The following is a 20,136-nucleotide window of genomic DNA, read 5'->3' as shown; positions in this document are numbered from 1 at the left end:
AGGCATTGCACATGATGGGTACCAGCCAATCAACCCCATAATGTTGCGGTTGATTGCTTCTTTTTTTGTGTTTTGCGAACACGTGAAATAAAACCCCAGGCTATCATGGGGAGTGTTTGTATTAATATGTATACATGTACATGAGCGTATACTACACGTACATTGTATGTACATGTATGTACATGTACATATACATGTACAACATACAAGTTAGTGCGCTTACCAGGCGTAGGGATATTAAGATCGGTTTACGCATTTTTTGTCACATGTGTATAAAAGCATCGAGTATCCACCTCGTTGTCCTCTCTTGATCTTTACTTGGACGACAAGAGTAAAATTCGTCACCGAGAATTGCGGTTTTATGAAAGGAAGACCCCATTACTGACTGACGAGAATGTACTAGATTGTGTTACGCGATTGAATTTGTGTCGTGATGACAGCTAGTCTGGATCCAACTTATTGACCGTTGCATGGTTGTTCTTCGCCGAAAATTCTAGATCTGAAATCATGGTTGTCTACCAAGGGCTGAGTAGAGCACAGCTCAGCTTCGACTATCTGCACACCAACTCGTGAGTTGACATATTGAATTGTTATAGCTGCATGCTATGTATGATGATTATCAGGGCTATGGTCTGATTTGGTCATTATGTTTTCAGTGTGCTTTGTGTTTTGTAATAATTATCATAGAGGTTTTTCATGTGGATCGTTAATGCAGATGATGTCTGATGATTGAGAAAATCACAGATAGTGTTTGCAGACAACCGTGAAGGCGCCACTTTCGTGTGATAACAATCCCATGGGATATTTTACGCAAGGTCATGGCGTTGGATTGAATGACAGTGGGTGATGACCTTGTGCGTCTGTCATTATGCTGTTCCAACCTCAACAGTACTGACCTTAATTTGTTAGAAAATACTATACTGTGATTACTGATTCTATCTCCGTGTGTCAGGCCTACTATACTACTACTAGACTACCGTTGGCGTATGAGTTAGCCTATGGAGGTAGGGAATAATATAGTTTTGCGAAACGCCAACGTGCTATTTGCTGCTTTACTGCATGGTAATGCCCACCACATGCTCGTCTGGGTTGATTACGGATGGAATATTCAGGGCCCAATTTAATTTTTCCTTGAAGTTGATAAAAACAACATTAACCAACCAAACTTCCACGTAATGTTCAAATTGCAACAAATGGAAATTTGATTCTAGTCCTGTTTTTATCAAGGAAGAAATTTGATGCTAAGTAAATTTGTGTGCTTAGCAGCTCTTTAAAATAAGGCCCAGACCCTACCATAGATAGTATCGAAGGGGTTTTATTTTTGTTTATTGGATGATGGATATTATCATGGGAATGTCTGGGATTCTAAGACTAATCCACTGACCGCATAGCTTGAGTTGCTTGATTTTGGAACAAATACACATACAGTGGACTAATGTTTGAAACTTAACTGTAGCTTTTTTTCTTTACTTCTGCATAAATGTAGTGTTCATTGCTCTTCACAAAACAAGAAATTTTGTCACATAGCCTAGTGAAGTTGTATAAGATACACACAGGGAAGACAAATTAATTTGTAGCTTTGTAAGTGACTAACGGGAAACGCTAGATTTCCGCGCTTTTTCAATTTCACAAAGCACTTCGATTGATCTTAACTTTGTATCAATCTTAATTGCTAGCAAAGAGTGACGTCACAATACCAATTACCCTGTCCTTGGTTGTACTCTTCTCAAAATGCTTTATAGTATCGAATGCTGCTGTATAGGCCTACTTATTTTAACCAATTCAGGTTAAGGTTATTTTAAGAGTGACAGGTGCATATTGTGCACCTTCTCTTCCTTTTATTAAAGGCACTGGACAGTATTGGTGATCACTCAAATTAATTGTTAGCATAAAAACTAAATTAGTTGTTAATTATTAGTTGGGAGCTGGTGATATAAAACATTGTAAGAATCTGCTCCCTCTAAAGTAGCGTAGTTTTTGAGAGTTTTTTTCTCACTAAAATATTTGATATGGGGACCCAGAATTAGATTTTGAGGGCTCGAAATCAAGCATCTGATCGAAAGCACACAACTTTTGTGACAAGGGCTTTTTTCTTCCACTAGTCTCTCGCAACTTCGACGACAAATTGGGAAGACTGGTATTTGACAATCTGATAGACAATATTGGTAATTACTCACAATGGTCGTATAGTATAAAACCTTACTTGATAAATAGTAATGGATAGTAAAACAAGTTGTGAGTAACGGTTCCCTCTGTAGTAACGTATTTTTCGAGATTTGTCTGTGCATATCTCGTCAATATGGGACACACATGACATTAGGAAGGGAACAGTTTATTTCCTCTTCAAAATGTTAATAAACTATTCAAGTAGGATTTCGAACCGAACTTTTTTCCTAATTTTGTTTTTATTAATAATTTGTTTCTCTGCAATATTTCTGCACAGGACCACCCACGAATTCCTCTTCGGGGCATTGGCGGAGCTGCTGGATAATGCAAGGTGACTTTCTTTTCTTCGAAGACGGAACTCGTTGCATAACTTCCACACCAACTTAAATAAGACAAAACATTTGTTTATCTTCCTTACCAAGTGCTAACCAAGTGATAACATCTGTTTTAATCCTTGACTGATTTTGTTTCTTTTTCATAAAGGGATGCGCAAGCAAGACGGATGGATGTTTACGCGGGTAAGTTAAAGCAGGTCACCCGGAAGCTGCATAACTGGATAAAAATATAAACATAAGCTTTGAGCCGTTGATGTTCTGTTGATTAAATAAACCATTGTATGAAGAAGGAACCAGTGTTACTTTGTTTATATCATGTACGGGACTCGTATAACTTGTGTATACATGTACTATGTTATGTTTAATAAACAGAAAACTTAAAATAATGTTTTCCCGTTATAACTTGGAAAACTTGGTTCGACTTGTATTTGCCTTTTTAAGTTATTTATAAATTAAAACTAACTTGAGCTAAATCTACACTATAAGGTACATTGAACCAACGCTTCACTTTTAGCTAGGAATTGTTTTTTGATAAAAAAAACGTGTTTTGCCTTCACCAGCCAAGCGTGTTGTGAGGTCATGTTTTACAGCGTGCATGACACCCAGACTCTCTCGGATTCAGGAGTTTGCTTTGGGAGTAAAATTAATTGTACACATAATATAACCGACAGTAATCGCAGGTAATGTAATGAAAATCATTGGTACAATACTGGTCGCAGCATCTTGCAAAAATGACGTCACAAGGAAGACGCATGACATGAGATCCTGTACTTTTTTGACTGTTGGTATAAAGTATTGATTATTATACAAAAATAGCAAGTCTGCAGGAATTATGTTAAGAAATGTTGTATTCCCCTATTTTTGTAAGGAAACGTAGCTTATGTTGACCACCTAATAGGGCTGCCGCAGGGTGCTTCCGCATTAGATTGTCTTTGGGTATCACCGACATGACATTAGAATCAGACTTAAGTTTGTAAAGTGCTACACATGTACATGTATTTGTTATTAAAAAAAGAAGAAAAAAGGGAGGTTGTATATTTTTAAAGGGACACCAAAAAACATGTATATATGCAGGAACATAAGAGGATAAACAAAGGAGCCAATGAAAAGAAATTCATTGTCTTTTAAAGGTACTGTAAGACACTGGCATTTGTTTCCTTTAATTTGGGAGTTTGTAGGCAATCGTGTAGGCCCCATACATAGACCCATATAATAATAATAATAATATTTACAACATTTATAGAGCGCTTAGTACGGATGTTTCTAAGCGTTATAACCAGATTGACAAACAGATGGGTTTTAAGTTTAGATTTGAAAGTGTCAAATGAAGAAGCTGCTTGAATGTAGGTGGGTTTTAGCTTAATCCAAGTGTGGAGCTATGACTGAAAAGGCCCAAACACCATAGCGTGTCATGGTGCGGGGTCACGGGGAAAGCTGGAAATGAGCAATTGAAGAAGAGCGAAGGCGTCGGGTAGCTGATGAAAGTGAAGAAGAATGAAGGGCTATGAGGTCTAGGAGATATACCGGAACCAAATAATATGAACAGCTTTATACACAAGAAGAAGAATTTTGAAGTGGATGCGTTGGTCAATTGGAAGCCAATGAAGAGAGCGAAGGATGGGTGTTCTGATTTAAAGCATATTTTATACTAAAGTGCCCAAGAAAAGTTGGTGATGGATTTCTTAAACTGAGACCCACAACACGTGCGTGTTTTATACCCACGGGAGCGCATTTTGAGTGATGTCTTTGTGGTTTCTTGTAATGTTATGTACATGTATATGTAGTCTGTGTTGTGAGAGTTTTTATTTTGGTATATCGTTAACAATGTGGGTTAGGTAAGGCTCGACTTTCCACAGGGGGAAGAAGATGTATCTCATCATACTTTTGGTACAAAATGAAGTGTGAAATTTATGCTGACGTAAGGAGTAACAAGCCTCATCAGCACAATCTGTTCGTTCAGAAGGGGGGGCTCGATAAAAAAAAAAACATGTGCCCAATGCCTGTGCCTGAAGGATTTCTCTGATTGAAATGTCTTGGTGAAAATCACCCAAACTACGTCAAAGGGGGTCGTTTCAAACAATGTTTTAGAACATCATTGGCTCGCTGTCGTGCTCTTTAGTCTTTACCAAGGAAGTATAGGTCAACGGGCAAATCGTTTGGAGTAGCCGACAAGGTTTTCCCGATATGGATTTGCATCTGCTGACCTGGTAAGGTCAGGGCGATTGAGCAGGGCTACGTTTTTTGACCGTCCATCTGCCTTTTTTAACTTTAGGAACGCTTGTTGTAATACAAAACGCTTGATTGGAACTGTGCTTCTGTCAGGACGTTTACGGCCTGGAAACAGTTTTCTGGCTGTCCATCCAGTATTACCCAAATTTGCTATGGACCCCATTCTGCGGTGCTGTTGCTCCAAATATTTACCATGAGGTAGACCTTCATTCTTCGGGATTCCAAACGGATGTGCATGTAGTCGACACGAACCACCATACATCAAGCTAGACGAGAAATGACAAAACTGTTGCGTTAAAAGAATTCCGGGGATTTGAATTGGCGTACGGTATCAAAATACGCAAACCTCTGTAGCACTGTCCGACACATGTGTTGCCTACCTGCAGCTAGTCGCCAGGATCTTCGGGAATTACAGTTTCCCTCTCGTCTGTGTGGTTCAGAAGAAGGCTGCAAAGGTCCCCGATATAACCGACTGAATTCTAATGCAGGCTAGTTTCCACTACATGTACGATATTGAAAGGGGACGTGTGAAAGGGGGTTGCGTGACTCAACACCGATTCAAATGATTCATTGGTTGTTCAAGGTTGCAAATCCACCGAGACCCAGTAATTTTTACGAACTGTCACACTGTATACAATGTGCAGGTCCCTGAACGTAATGCCTGCCCGATTTGTGGTCCTTGCAAATCCTTGCGAATCTGACAAGATTCTGCAATCGGCCTGTTTCTATAGGGTACTGGATTAGATAAGAATTGATAAGATCACGATAGAGGTTACCACGGAACTTGCTTTTATCTCCGAGAAGCAATTAGAAACGCACAACTGTTGTACGTGCACCTGGCATGGCGACACTCCAGATGATTGAATGCCTGTTTAAAAGCAGATTGACAATGGATTCTTAGCTATGACAGCATTCATTCAGGCATGACCGTGGCATTCAATGTGTCAAGCTAGCAACGAATGACTTGGCATGAATGCAAAGCCTCAAATTGCATCACGTAATGCTTGCATTGATAGCAAGTACAGACGCCAGCATTATTCATGAGAAGATTATGGCAGCGTCACTGGCACCGCGTTTACACTTGATCCTCCTACAAGGATCTAAGGAGGATCAGATCCCAAAAGCGAGATCAAGCATTTTGTGCTGCGTTCACACTTGAGTATGATCTCACATTGATCTCGCATAGTTAAACTGAAGTTCAGTTCAGCTGACGGCAAAGGTTACTGTGCGAGGTCAATGATTGTGCGCGCGCATGTTCCCTGAAATAACTGGAACTCGACGAAAATTCAGACACCAAACTAAAAATATATTGGAAAATAATTTGTTTGAATGCTAAAAAATATGCTTACGCCCTACGTTAGATAATGAACGAAAAAGGTCGATACTTAAAATTTTGGAGGCTGCAAAGCGTGTGAGTCATGTATCCACAATCGTTGTGATGTTGGTTACCAGTTTCATACGAATTATGGGGTCGGGGACCAGTTTACGATAAAGTGCACATGCACAATGTAAACTGCTCACAAAAAGTAAGGAAACTTTTTTCAATCCAGTATATTTGTCATTATTTAATACTCTCTTTGTATATGATATATATCAATGCAAAGCTGAACTGTTCCTCTTTAAAATGATACCACATTTGCAACGATTACATGTTGCTGGACTTGACCACGCTAATGAGAACGAGACAAAGTCAGAAATCAAATGTGCCAAAATTTGCAATTTGTGTTATGGGTGAACAATCAAATTGACACTGTAATTCAAACAAGCAAGACATTACTTACTGATCTTAATTCACTTTATTGAGACAAGAAGTTTGGTATAGAGCAAGACAACTTAGCTGATATTAATACACTTTATTGATACAAGAAGTTCAGTAACGAGTGGATGGTCCCACAGATGTTCCATGGGATTCAGGTCTGGACTGTTAGCGGGCCAATCCATCCGGTGCATCCAACATTGTTCAGGTAGTCAGTCACCAGTCGGGCTCGATGGGGGCGAGCGTTGTCCTCTTGAAAGATGGCATTTGGTACAAGAGTTTGCAAGTATGGGACTGCATCCGGCTGTAGAATATCGTCTTGCAAATACCCATTAAACAGGGTGTTTTTCAAGAGGTTAGGGTTAATTGTGTCTGGTGAGCTCACTGGTGCAAATAATTGTGTAAACCATTAATGGTTCGGAAAAGCTTGATTATTGAGCATTACCTATTGACCATTCACAGACAACGGTAATTTTGGCACATTTGATTTGTGACTTTGCCTCATTGTTATTCGTGTAGCCAAGTCCAGCAACATGTAATCATTGCAAATGTGGTATCATTTTAAAGAGGAAGAGTTCCGCTTTGCATTGATATATATCATATACAAAACGAGTATTAAATATTAACAAATATACTGGATTGGAAAAAGTTTCCTTACTTTTTGTGAGCAGTTTACATGTATACGATCCCCATGTACATTACACCACGGAGGAAGATTGCCGAGCGTTGGCCGGATGTGAGCAGCTTTAATTGCAGGATCTGATCTCGATCTGCATTCACACTTGTTTTTTGATCGCCTTTGCGGGATCTGATTTCCCTTTGATCTCGCATTAAAGGGAGATCAAAAAAGAGGGTCTGATCATGATCCTGATCGCGTTCACACTAGCCGGAGATCTCCATTTGAGTGCCCTTTTGAGATCAGATCCTCCTTTGACCCTCCTAGCAGGATCAAGTGTGAACTTTCAGGGAAGCAGTGAACTAAAAAGAAAAGAGAAAACGAGCCACTACTTTTTCCTGACGAACAGAAATGTAACAGTGGATAATGGTTAGGCGTACCAATAGTGCAATGAACATACATGTACATGAACCGTCTTTGTTTTAAAGCTTTTGTCACTAATATATGTGTTTTGATGAGTGGAATGTGAATAAACAGTTAACTAAGGTTTTTAAAAATCAGTTCTTATGTTATTAACAAATTTAAGAGTAGACCCGACCCGAGAGGGCGCTGTTCGTGACGTCAATCTAGGCAGACTTTGCCTGTAATGCGTAGAGCAAACACAATTGCAAAGTACATGTACGGACCAAGTCATGAGTTTGTACGTTTCAAAACAAATTGTTTTTGTTTTTTCCGGCAATGCCGACCAGGTGTATTGCTGCTGAATGCAGAAAAACACTTTTTGAAATGTACCAACTCACGACTTGGACGTACATGTACTTTGCACGTGTGTTTACTCTACGCATTGCAGGCAAAGTCTGCCTCGATTGACGTCACAAAAGGGGTAGGCGGAGTCAGCCCCCAAACAACTTTAGATATTTTTTAAACATATAAATCGTGACAAACATTTACTAAAAAAAATGTTTTATTGTTCGTAAGCATATATACTCTTATGTTTGAAAGAAAAAAAATTCTATTCCAGGGCGAGGGATCATTCAGAAAGGTCGATGTTAAAAAAAACATTGGAAAAAACGGCCAGATTTCAAAATACACTAAAGAAGAAGTGTTTTATATCAAAGGTCTCCAACAACAGTGTCTTCAATGGCTTAAAGAAATAACTCTGTAGTTTAAGTTAAGTTGGACATGCTGACGATCTGGGCCATAGGGTATTTCTTTATATATGTTTGTTTTATTTCAAATAAAAACTGAAGTCTACTGATTTTCAGTTATTTCTTTTGATTCACCCACCCACATATTTGGGTTGGGAAGGGGGCGGGGGTTGAAACAGTGACTATTCTGAAAAGCCCTTACCTAAATTTATGGGGCATCTGAATAGGAAATATAATCAAAACTTTGCAAATAGGCCTTCACCTTCATGGCTGTAAGGATGTGGGGAGTTTAAGAATTCTGCAGTTGCATTTCTAGGGATTCTGTATGATTCTAGTTACTATATAAAATGTTAATTTCTTTCAGAGAGAAATGAATCACTCCGTGGTGGCTACCTGCTTAACTTTCTGGATGATGGGTCTGGAATGGATCCAGGTAAATAATTTACAGACACACAATACACTGACAAGAAGCACACCTTCCATTCATTGTTTATTTACGAAAAACTATAGGAAATTGGTGTTCAGATTGTCTCATTTTGATTGCACTGTGCCGCAAATTTGTGCATTGTGGTGGACATCCAACATGCTATTGCAGACATGGTGTATTGTTTTTAAAAAGGATTTTTAAAAAGCCACCTGGATTGTACCTCAAATTTTTACCACAACACTGCACCGCCCTTACCAAATAATTAAATTAATAACTCATAAAATGTCCAACACGGTCCATTTTGACACATGATTCACTAATAATTTTCAAGATATCTGCAGTGTACTACCCTCAATGTATACTTCATAGGCATAATGAAACTATGATATCTTTTTGACTGACTAGACTTGTACTTACACTGACTATAGTGTATATTACAATGAGTAGGGTAGGTGGCCTTAGCTTTCGGTCCAAATCGAACTTTCTTCAGAGGCAGGTGTATAGTTAATTATAGTATGAATGAACTTAGAGTGTACAGTGTTTTAATTTGTAGTATGTCTGTCTCGCTATTTCGGAGATGAGTTGAAGCAGGGAAATGGATATCCATTTTAATAGTGAGTTTTATTGTTTGCTACATCTAGCTGAGGTTGCTACAGTTATCCAGTTTGGAAAATCAACAAAGAGAGTCTTGGATTCCAATATGATTGGACAATATGGAAACGGCTTGAAATCGTAAGTGACAAACCTTCTGAACTATGGAGCATTAATATACACTCGACTCTTATATGAAAGGGTCGCTGGGGATAGGACTTTGCAAATATTACTGGAAGGTTGTTATTTATAAGAGGGCAGTAAAACAAAGAAACACAAAACAGAAATAAAATTCAAGATTTCAGATATGTTCTCTAAAGCAGAAAGTTTTTATAACAGTGTTTTTTATAACAAGTGTTGACTGTTAATACAAGTACATGGAACACATTATTAGCTTTTCCATAAGAACAATTTTGATTTGAGCAAACTTGGAACTTGAACGTTGTAGCTTGAACTCTGCGCAGTTACACTTTATTACACCCTTTGGGGTATAACAAAGAGCTCTGTCATTATTACCAGATAAGCAGAGATATGTTTTGAACTATGGTCCCATTTGTGTAGCACCGTCTTATCGTTTACAAGGTGCAGCAAGCAGACAAGTTTATTTGCATTTGAAGGATACTGTTAAATATAATAAAACTTTTACTAAAGGATACAAAGCGCCAATTATTTTTACTGCAAGGGGAGTGGGACGAAGATTTTGAAATTATGAGACCTAGTCCTTAGCACACCGTGTAATGGTTTACAAGATGCTACGGCGCATACAGCAGCCACAGCCAGTCTTCAGTCTTCAGTGGGTTGCTCCTTCTTACAGCCTTGAAGGCTAAACTAGGAGGTTGGTGGTTAATGACCTATCAGCCGGTGCAGCAAGAACTCAAGGTGCCAATCAAGAACATAAACTCAATGGATGTGCCAAAAAAGGTGTAGATACAAAGATGTGCTGGTGCTGGTGTAAAACGAAACTTATAGCCTTTACAGACTTCTTAGGCTTAGTTGTAGACGCATCTCCCTGATGGCTGGAAGAGTTGCCAACTTGAATGTTTCCATCGATGGACCATTCACTGCTGAAGCAGGAAGGCGGTTCCAGGTACAAATTGCTCTAGGGTAGTTGAGTATCCGTAGGCATCAACATTTGAGTAGGATTGTTGGTACTTGTAGCTGTGTAGGCTGTGACATGATGAAGTTGATGTAAACAATGTTGAATTGTATTTTGTAAAACGTGGTGGCTTGGTTTATTAGACGCCTGGTGTGAAGGGTGTCCCACTCAAGACCTTGAACCAGTGGTGTAAATGGAGTAGTTCTGCGGTAGTCGGAGTGCACAAATCGAGCGGCTTGACGCTGGACCTGTTCTAATCGGTTTATGTCAGTCTGGGTGTGTGGATTCTATGCCTCTCCAGTGTATTCAAGTTGAGGGCAGACTAACGACAGGTAAGCTCTTGCTTTCACCTCCTTACTAAATGCTGATAGGGTCCTTCTAAGCACACCCAGGGTTCAGCTGTCTTAAGTTGTTGTATTCCGGCAGTGGGTGGTCCATTTCAGGTCGTCTGATCATGTTGTGACACCTAAGTATTGATGTTCCTTAGCTCTGTGAAGTACTTCTCCCTGGATATTCTATTCATGGAGGCTGGGCTTGTTGAATGTTTAGAGTGATTGACACGAGTGCACATTATCCTACATTGAAACTCATAAGCCAGGTATCAGCCCAGGTAGCAAGAGTTTAAGACCTTCTTGTAAGATTGCGTGGTCAGCTGGAGATCTCCCTATAAACGATGCTATCCTCGGCAAATAGACAAATTGGTGACTTCAGATGGTTGCTGAGTATAAGAGGAGCAACGGACCACTGACCGACCCCTGTGGCACACCAGATGAAACATCTTGCCAGCTTGACTACCATTGACTGTCAGCTTGAATGACTAAGATAGAGCCTGTTGCCTACCTCTGAGGAATGATAGTATCCATCTCGGTGTCGGACCCTTGATGTCGTAATGCTCTAACTTCTCTGCCAATCTATGGTGGGGAACTTTGTCAAAGGCCTTGCTAAAATCGAGCATTATCAGGTCTGTCTGTCCACGTTGGTTTGGTGTAAATGCCCAATCATGGGTGGAACTGATAAGTTGGGGGACAGTGGAAGTTTTTTCCCTGATGGGTGGAACTGGTAAGTTGGGGGACAGTGGAAGTTTTTTCCCTGAAACCATGTTGGTTGTCCAGTAAGATATTATTCTGTGATAAGTGTTTGGCAATGTGGCCCAGGACTACATGCTCCATAGTCTTGCCGGACAAGCATGTACGCGAGATAGGTCTGTAATTCCCGGGATCACTCTTTGGTTTGTTCTTACACAGTGCTGTGACTAGCGCTTTACTCCAGTCGTCCGGCTTGGTACTCAGGTCATAATAAGATTGTTGAATAAGAACTGCCATGGCAGGTGCAATTTCCAGCGCGACTGTCTTGAGTACTTTCGCTTGGATCTCGTCAGGTATGCAGGCCTTGTTTGGGTTTAGGCTAGAAAACTGTTTAGCCACTCCCTCAGTGCCAATAGTTAGGATGCCAATGGTTGGATGCTGAGATGTCAGGAACACCGGTGTGGACCCCTTCTCTTTTCCATAAGTGCATGCACTGGGTTCTTTAACATGCATTACACAACACATGGGACCAACGGCTTCACGTCCCATCCAAAGGACAAAGCAATGGTTATGTGTCTTGCTTAAGGACACAAGTGTCACGGCTGGAGGTTCGAACTCACACTCTGCTGATCAGAAAAAAAACAGTTTGAATCGGTGCTCTTAATCGCTCGGCAACGACAAATATGACTGGTCCCCCATAAAAAAGTATGGAACCAGCCGCTAAAAGCCAGCGCTGGCACTTGACTTTGGAACACCAAGGTTAAAATCCTGTTTTTTTTGTCATATTTTTGTTTCACCCCAAATTAGATAAATTAACTTAAAGATGTTCCAATTTTTTTCAGAGGTTCTATGAGAATTGGAAAAGACTTCATCCTGTTCACCAAACAAGGGGCAACAATGACGTGTTTATTTTTGTCTCGCACATTCCATGAAGAGGAAAAAATTGAGGAAGTTATAGTGCCAATGCCTTCTTTTGAGAAGAATACTAGGCATCCATATGTGCAGGGCGCTGGAGAGAAAGAAAGGGTATGTATCAATTATTCAATATCAATATTAACCATAAGGGAAACTGACTGGTAGAGCACGAGCACGTTAATCTGAAGGTCGTTGGTTGAATCCCACTCTAGTATATTTTTCTTTGTTCAACCCCCAAATTATTATCAGGCCTGTGGATTTCCATCTATGAGAGGGCAGGGCTTTTTTCAGTTTTCAATACATGTATGACCAAAAATTGAAAGTCTGTGGTAACTATTTGAAGGGCCACTCGGGCCAGTGGCCTTAGTTTAATTCCAAGCCTTCTATATTATTATTGCTCCCTGTGGCCACTACATGTTTACTGGAGATTGACCAGTTGAGGTAGATCTTTTGTTTTCTTAATTGTTCCGGGATGTTCTTCTTGACTCATTTTTATTGACATCTGGTCAAAGCGAATCTCAATTTCACATACAATAATCACAGGAAGCCAGATTGTTTTAGGTGTAATTGTGAGGTTGCCCTGTGGTTCTACCTGAATGTGGTGTGTTCAACACTGCATATTGTATGATCCGTGATGCTTGTCAAGTGAAGTGGGTATTCTAATTTTAACAGATTGTTTTTCTCTGTACACTCGAATCCTCTCTTGCAATGTGAAGTGAAATGGTTCACACCAGGGCCCAATTTCATGGCTCTGCTTACCGTAAGCACGGAATCGGCGCTTACGGAGGGTAAGCAGAGCCATGAAATTGGGCCCAGGCTTTGCTTTCAATAGTCCATGTAACCTGTGACATCACATGTTTACAAAAAGAGTCACAGAGCCTGAAATTCCCTCAGGCACAATTTGTGCAATAATGTATTATTTGTACATGGCACAAAAAAAGATGACGCTCTCTGAATTTTCACAATTTTTGGTATGAAGAAAGGGGGCACACCTAAAAACTTGTCCTTGAATTTATGTGGAAATTATACAAAAGGGACAGTTTTCCATTTGCCAGTACATGTATAGTACGTATGTGGTTTGCCCTAGCATATACAAAGTCACTCTTGGCATGGTCTATTAGGCATTTACAATGTTAGGTGCACTGATATGCAGCTAAGTGCAGCAAAGTATGGCATTTGTGAGTTAAACTCTATATACAGTACAGCAACCTTTACTGTTGTGCAAATTATGTTGTAGTTACAGGAACATAAAGGGAACATAAACATAAACGGTAGTTACATTTTTGTTTAGATAAACAATTTCCATTATTTTGCAAAACAGCTGTGAATGAATTTGTTCATGTTAATATGATAGTTTATGTTTTTTTTTTTATGTGTAACAACATTTCAAGTGATTTTGATACTTTCTCTCATAGAGATTTGTACATGAAGTGTTGTGTTAATAATTTACTAAGATAGTTTTAGAATAAGATAGGTGTTTTGTTATTAATTATACATTCAGTGTAATGTGTATTAACATGTCGACTGTATGAACCTCTTTGACCTTTAATGTTGGTTATCCAAACGGTAATGTGTTCAACCGATATGGTTTTAAGTATTTATATTGAGAATCATAATATGTTGTGAACTGGAAAGAAAGTACCTGTATGAAATACTGTTCACGATAATAGTAAGTATGTTTTTATGTCATTTAAATAAAAAATTATCTGTACATTTTGTGTCCGCAGCATCAAATAGAGATGGATTTGATATACAAATACTCACCATTTAAAACGGAGACTGAATTCTTTGCCCAGTTTGACAAGATCATTGGCGATTCAGGTATTAAAGGCTTCCATTGGATTATTAGTTAATGTTATTATTATTATTAATCATTATTATTAAAGTCACACGTTTTTGTAAACTGACTTTGTTGACAAAATTAGTAACACTTAACTGAGAGAAATATCTCTAATTCTATAAGATCAAAGGCATAATGGATTGCGTACATTATACAAATAAAAGTATACTAAATGGTACAGTACATACTGTAACTGAATCAGTTACAACCAGAACTGGAATATCCAACAGGCACTGTTGGCAATGTGTCTGGAGGCTAAAACAAGTGGGGCCTGACCTCCAAAAAACCCTGAAAGCCTCTGAAAAACCAACAATAGACTTTGTGTCTGGGTCTACACAAAATTTGGGCCGGTATAAGCCTAATAAAAAAACCTAAAGCCTCTCAAAATACATCGAAGCAACTACTCACGCACACACTCGCACACAAAATTTTGTTTTTATATCATAATGGCAACTCTTTCTACGTTGGTAGTGCTTCAGACAAGACATTTAATTTATCTTTTTTCAAAATCGCTTATGAAATTTGCTCTGTAGCTTAGTGCCTTCAAAATAGACAAATATGGCCTTAAATGGAACCCTCTCTAGATATATTATAGTGAACACTTTTGGTTAAATACAGAAAGGTACCAGAAAAAAAGGTTTAATTCAGTTTCAAAGTTAAAACAGTGACTGTTACTGAAAGCGGTTGAAGTGAACTTCATTGGATAAAATGATTCAACTGTTGATTTTTAGGAACAATGGTAATCATTTACCACTTGAAACTCATGGATAATGGGGATACAGAGCTGGATATCAGTACAGATGCTAGTGACATTTTGTTGACTGGATCAGTGTCTTCAACGGGAATTGCTGATGATAGGTATGTATGTAGACCACTACAGTCGACTCTCGTTATTATGAGATTCGCTGAACTAGCCTGTTAATTCGTAATTTATGAAGCTTGTGGTATCCGATCGCAGATTTCTTTGGTAACCTACAGTGTGTAATGCTAGATGGTTCATTGCTTACGCAAGACACCAGGGAAATCTTGCTGTTGCATTAAAAATTGATCTGTGTTGAAATGCATTAAAACAAGCACTGGGCATCAGTTGGAGACCAACAAAAAACCTTGTATTAACTGGAACCTCGTAATAATAAATGCGAGCTCGTAACAACAGGAGTCAATTTACATAGACCACTATGACCTCAATGAACAAGCACTGCTCACACATCTCAAGCAGGTTGAAAATATGATGTGTTTTTTCCGTCGTACTTCATGAAAAACAGTATCAATATAGTACAATGAGATATAATCATTGACAAATAAAACATTATTCATCGGGTAATTATTTCCCCTCAGTCTAGTACCGGAGAGACGCTCTTTTCGAGCCTACACTTCAGTTCTCTATGCTGAACCCAAAATGAAAATCTACATTCAAGGTCACAAGGTGCACACAAAACGCCTTGCCTACTCGCTCTACAAACCAAAGTAAGTAATTGTACCATCTATGATCTATCTTATGTACTTTATTGTCAACTAAATTTTAAAAAAAGTTACTTCATTCTCAAAATATTTCATACAATGGTTAAATTATCAGAAAATACAGGATAATATGATATCCGAAGAAAAGCAAAGCTTTTTATCTTTATTGATTTCGATCTATTGTTGCTAGGCTTTACAAGTATACTTCCACTCGTTTCAAGACGAGGTCAGAGATGAAAACTGCAGAGGCTGTCCATAGTGCCAAAGTCGGTGAGTTTTCAAATTTGAAAAGTTTGAATATTTTCCTGTGATTTGAAAGTAAACGTTTGTATTGTTTCCCTCCTCATATATACATTCCATTCGTCACTATATAAATCAATAAATCAATTTATATTGCAGCAAATGAAAAGGCAAGAGAGGCTGAAAGTAAAGCTCGGGATCTGGAGAAGAAGTTTGGACAAGGAGGCCCAAAGGACAAAAGGGTACTTATCCCAAACATTTGTCTGATTGTTTGAAATACATTAAAATAATATTAATATTTTTTTTTATTTTGATTTTTTTCATTATGTTGATAATTCCCCCAGAAAATATTCTGTATTCATATGTCAAAATGTTAGTCTTGATTCGAAATTTCTTAAATCAAAGATAATATTATTCACGAGTTCAATTTACATAAACCAGTACAATATTATGTTTTTAAACAAAATGATCATCCTGTTATGTCTATAGGCTGCAACCAGACAAGCTCACACAGAAGCCATAGAACTCAGACAACTTGCCACGCTACGCAAAAAGATAGCAGATAAACAACAGAAATCCCTTAAAGAACCCAAGACGCTGAACTTTACCTTTGGTCTGAACCTAAGCAATCGAAGATATGATGGTGGGTTCATCTATAATTGTGGTAGACTGATCAAGATGTATGAGAGAGTAGGTCCACAAGTGGATGGAGGAGTGTAAGTTGAAAATTTGTTTTGACATAGTTGTTTGACACAATAAGACGCCTTGCATTGGCTGCCATCTTTGATGACTCAAACAATGGAAAGATGCATGCAGTTATGCGCTGCGTATGATTTTTTAAGTATTTTTTGAATGCAAGTCGCCAGACACACAAAGTCAAAGGCCACCTCAAAGTGCTGGCTACAACAAGTTTTTTTTCCAGGGGCCATCTATAAGTTCTTATGCCATTCAGCTTTATAAGCCTTTCAATTAAATTGTGAATTCTGTGTTATAAAGTATAAAACTAGAACAAAAATAGACAAATCCTCAAACTGATAGTTTGTCTATAGATTCTAGTATGTAAATAAATGTAATGATGACAAGAATTTGGTGAGTTTTGGTGCAGCAAGATTTTGTTTTTTTAGAGGTTTTGTAGCGCTATGTCATGAGTTTTTATTTGTGTTTAGGAGTAACGGCAGATTTGATCTGCAGATGATTTTGGAGTACATGTAGTGCAAAAAGTGTTGATATGTGGAGGCTTTGGTGTAGATAGCTTAAAGGGGCTTGCTTTGCTGGTTTTGTTGTTGCGAGAGGTTTTTGGTTTGCAGGTTTCGGAGTAGGATAAGGTTTTATGTTTTGAAAGAGGCTTTTTTTGGTACAGCGAAAGGGTTTCAAATTCTAGTAGTAGGTTCTGAATAGTGGGAGGTTTTTGAATTGGAGGTTATAAGTAGCAAGAGGTTCGTTGATTTAGCATGAGGTTTAAGTGCAACAACAAGGTTTTGGAGTAGCAAGAGGTTTCAGTGTAGTAAGAGGTTTTGGTGCAGCAACAGTTTGTTTATTTCATGGTGTTTTAAAGAAGTAATATGTTTTTGATTCGCATATGGTTTTAGAGTATCAAGAAGTATTCAATTTTTGGAAATGTTAGAGTAGAAACAAGTTTTCACTTTGGAGCAGGTTTTCAGACGTGTTGGGGTAGCTTTAGGTTGTTCAGTAGGAAAAGATGTGATTTCCAATTGGTTTGGTACAGCAAAAGGTTTTTTCATTTCCATTATGTTTAAGAGTAACTAGAGGTTTTCAAGAAATGTTGGATTTGTAATAGCGAGGTTTTTTATTTCAAGGCGGTTTTGGAGTAGAATAAGGTTTGTGTTATTTCCAAGAGGTTTGGTACAGCAATAGGTTTTTAATTTCCAGTCATTTTTTTAGTACTAAGAATTTTTTTATTTGCAAGAGATTTTGATTTGGGGCTTTGGGATTTAACAAAGGTTCGGGTGCAGTAAGAGGTCTTACAGTGGCGAGAGTTTGTGGATCTGCAGTAAGGTTTTTGAGTAGCAAAATGTTTTGAACTTTCAGTAGGGTTTTTGAGTAACGAGAGGTGTTTGAGTTGAAAGAGTTTTTTTATTTGGAAAAGGTTTTGGTATGGCAAGAGGCTTTAATGCAGCGAGAGTTTTTTTGATATGCAGGTTTATAGAGTATGAAAGGTGTTGTGATTTGCGAAAGTTTGTGGTGCTGCGAAAGGTTTTTGATTTCACAAGGTTTTTGATAAGAAGGATTTAGAATTTGTAGCAATAAGTTTTTGTTTTTGATCAGCCAAACCTGTGCGCTGCGCAGACAAATCTGTGCTTTGTGATTGTTTCGTCATCATTTTACCTCTGAGATGGCGGCTGGATGACATCAATGCTTATAGATTGTTGTTCAGGTTTTGTTGTTAGAGGTTCCCCTTTGTGAAGTTGTAGTGAGCAACAGATTTTTTGTTTGTATAGTAGATGCTATGGAGAAAACCACTCCGGAAATAGTTATTTTGTTACACGCTTTTGTTTCGTCTGCAGGCAATGTAGCGGAGTTGTAGGGTTTGTAGATGTCCCCTACCTGGTGCTAGAACCCACACACAACAAGCAAGACTTTGCTGATGCTAAGGAGTTCAGGCACTTACTGAAGGCTATGGGAGATCACCTCTCACAATACTGGAAAGACGTCAACATCAGTTAGTATTTAAGACATTAACAATTGAACCTTGAGTGAGCAGATGACTTTTGTATAAAGCATACATACCCGATTGGTTGGCAAACGCCATAGAGTTGTGCACTTAGCAGACGCGCATCCGCGTCTGCGTCATGCACCCAAAAGCTGTGTTCAAAACAGCGCGATATTCCCTCATTTTTGCCAACCACAATGTTAGTGCGCACGCGCTATGTGCATTTTACATTTTTCATGAAAAGGGTCCATTGTATACCACGAAAATGTTATTGAATGGACATAAACAGATTACCTGAACACATCTCTGCAGGTCTTACTTGCAGCCAACATTCTGTAGTTATAGGAGGTAAGGGATGATGATGATGATGTTGTTTATGTTTGTAGCGGGGTCTCTCGGTGTGACCAAGTTCTGGGAGAGCTTTGGGTACGTCAGCCAAAACTGGAAGGATCCACCCTCTGAGGACATCAAGTTTGTCCGTAAGAGAGCTATGCAGACCCCAACTCTTGTGCAGTGTGGTAAGTTGTCAAATCTCAAATTTTGTTATCCAAATGTTTTGCCCTTCACTCATTTGCCCTTTACTATTCGATTATTTGTTCTTTTAAAAGGAACTGGAATTGTTTGTATACACCAGTATTACTTGGTAATGACCAACGGAGAACTGTTGATAGTATAAAACATATACTCCCTCTGAAGTCACTTAGTTTTTAAGAAAGAGGTACATGTAATTTCTCATGCCTTCATCGGCCTTCTGAAAGTACACAAATTTGTGAGACAAGGGTGTTTTTTCTTTCATTATTTTCTTGCAACTTCGATGACAAATTGAGCAAACAATTTCGCAGGTGTGTTATTTTATGCATATGTTGGGATACACCGAGTGAGAATGCTGGTCTTTGACAATTACCAAACATGTCCAGTGCCTTTAAATAGCCAGTTTGCCCTGCTACTTTTACAAATTAGCTCTTAGTTTTTTGTATTGCAACCTTTTACTTGTTTGACCTTTTTTATACCAGATAGCTAGTATTTGTTTTAGCCTTCTGCCCGTTTTTAATTTTACCAATATTACTGGACACTATCTGTATGCAAAAATACATTCTATTATATTTTTTTCAGATTTCTGTCTAAAGTGGAGGATCATACCATTCTCTGCTAGTAATATCAACCGAGTATTCACCGATGATTGGCAGTGTTCCATGAATTCAGATATCACACACAACAGGTTAGTTGTGTTTCATTTTATCAATTACTACAAAAATGAAAGCTTTTTTTGGTATACATTTTTTTGTTTTCATTTTATGAGCAAATAACAGTCGCTGAGTCAATTATAATAATAATAATAATAATAATAATAATAATAATAATAATAATAATAATAATAATAATAATAATAATAATAATAATAATAATAATAATAATAATAATAATAATAATAATAATAATAATAACAATAATAATAATAATAATAATAATAATAATAATAATAATAATAATAATAATAATAATAATAATAATAATAATAATAATAATAATAATAATAATAATAATAATAATAATAATAATAATAATAAATTATGAATACAAAGTTCTTGAGTTTGTTGAATACAAGATCTGCAAAGAGTT

General features: G+C 38.0%; 1 protein-coding gene across 1 annotated transcript in view; it reads left to right on the top strand.

Annotated features, from left to right (window-relative positions):
- The first annotated feature begins 281 nt into the window (after positions 1-281).
- The window catches only part of LOC139939171 (ATPase MORC2-like), a 35,004-nt gene continuing 15,149 nt past the window's right edge, over positions 282-20,136 (top strand). The window contains exons 1-15 of the mRNA XM_071934945.1: positions 282-569; positions 2,444-2,497; positions 2,650-2,684; positions 8,615-8,683; positions 9,319-9,409; positions 12,232-12,415; positions 14,032-14,125; positions 14,876-15,002; positions 15,483-15,611; positions 15,796-15,875; positions 16,005-16,087; positions 16,335-16,561; positions 18,371-18,525; positions 18,903-19,034; positions 19,630-19,735. Coding sequence (XP_071791046.1) covers positions 508-569; positions 2,444-2,497; positions 2,650-2,684; positions 8,615-8,683; positions 9,319-9,409; positions 12,232-12,415; positions 14,032-14,125; positions 14,876-15,002; positions 15,483-15,611; positions 15,796-15,875; positions 16,005-16,087; positions 16,335-16,561; positions 18,371-18,525; positions 18,903-19,034; positions 19,630-19,735 — 1,628 coding nt within the window. The 5' untranslated portion in view covers positions 282-507. The remainder of the gene's footprint in view (positions 570-2,443; positions 2,498-2,649; positions 2,685-8,614; positions 8,684-9,318; positions 9,410-12,231; positions 12,416-14,031; positions 14,126-14,875; positions 15,003-15,482; positions 15,612-15,795; positions 15,876-16,004; positions 16,088-16,334; positions 16,562-18,370; positions 18,526-18,902; positions 19,035-19,629; positions 19,736-20,136) is intronic.

Source organism: Asterias amurensis, chromosome 6 (assembly GCF_032118995.1).
Source record: "Asterias amurensis chromosome 6, ASM3211899v1".
Lineage (NCBI taxonomy): Eukaryota > Metazoa > Echinodermata > Asteroidea > Forcipulatida > Asteriidae > Asterias > Asterias amurensis.
Note: the sequence above shows the minus strand (reverse complement) of the source record. Positions and strands in the feature narration are given on the sequence as shown.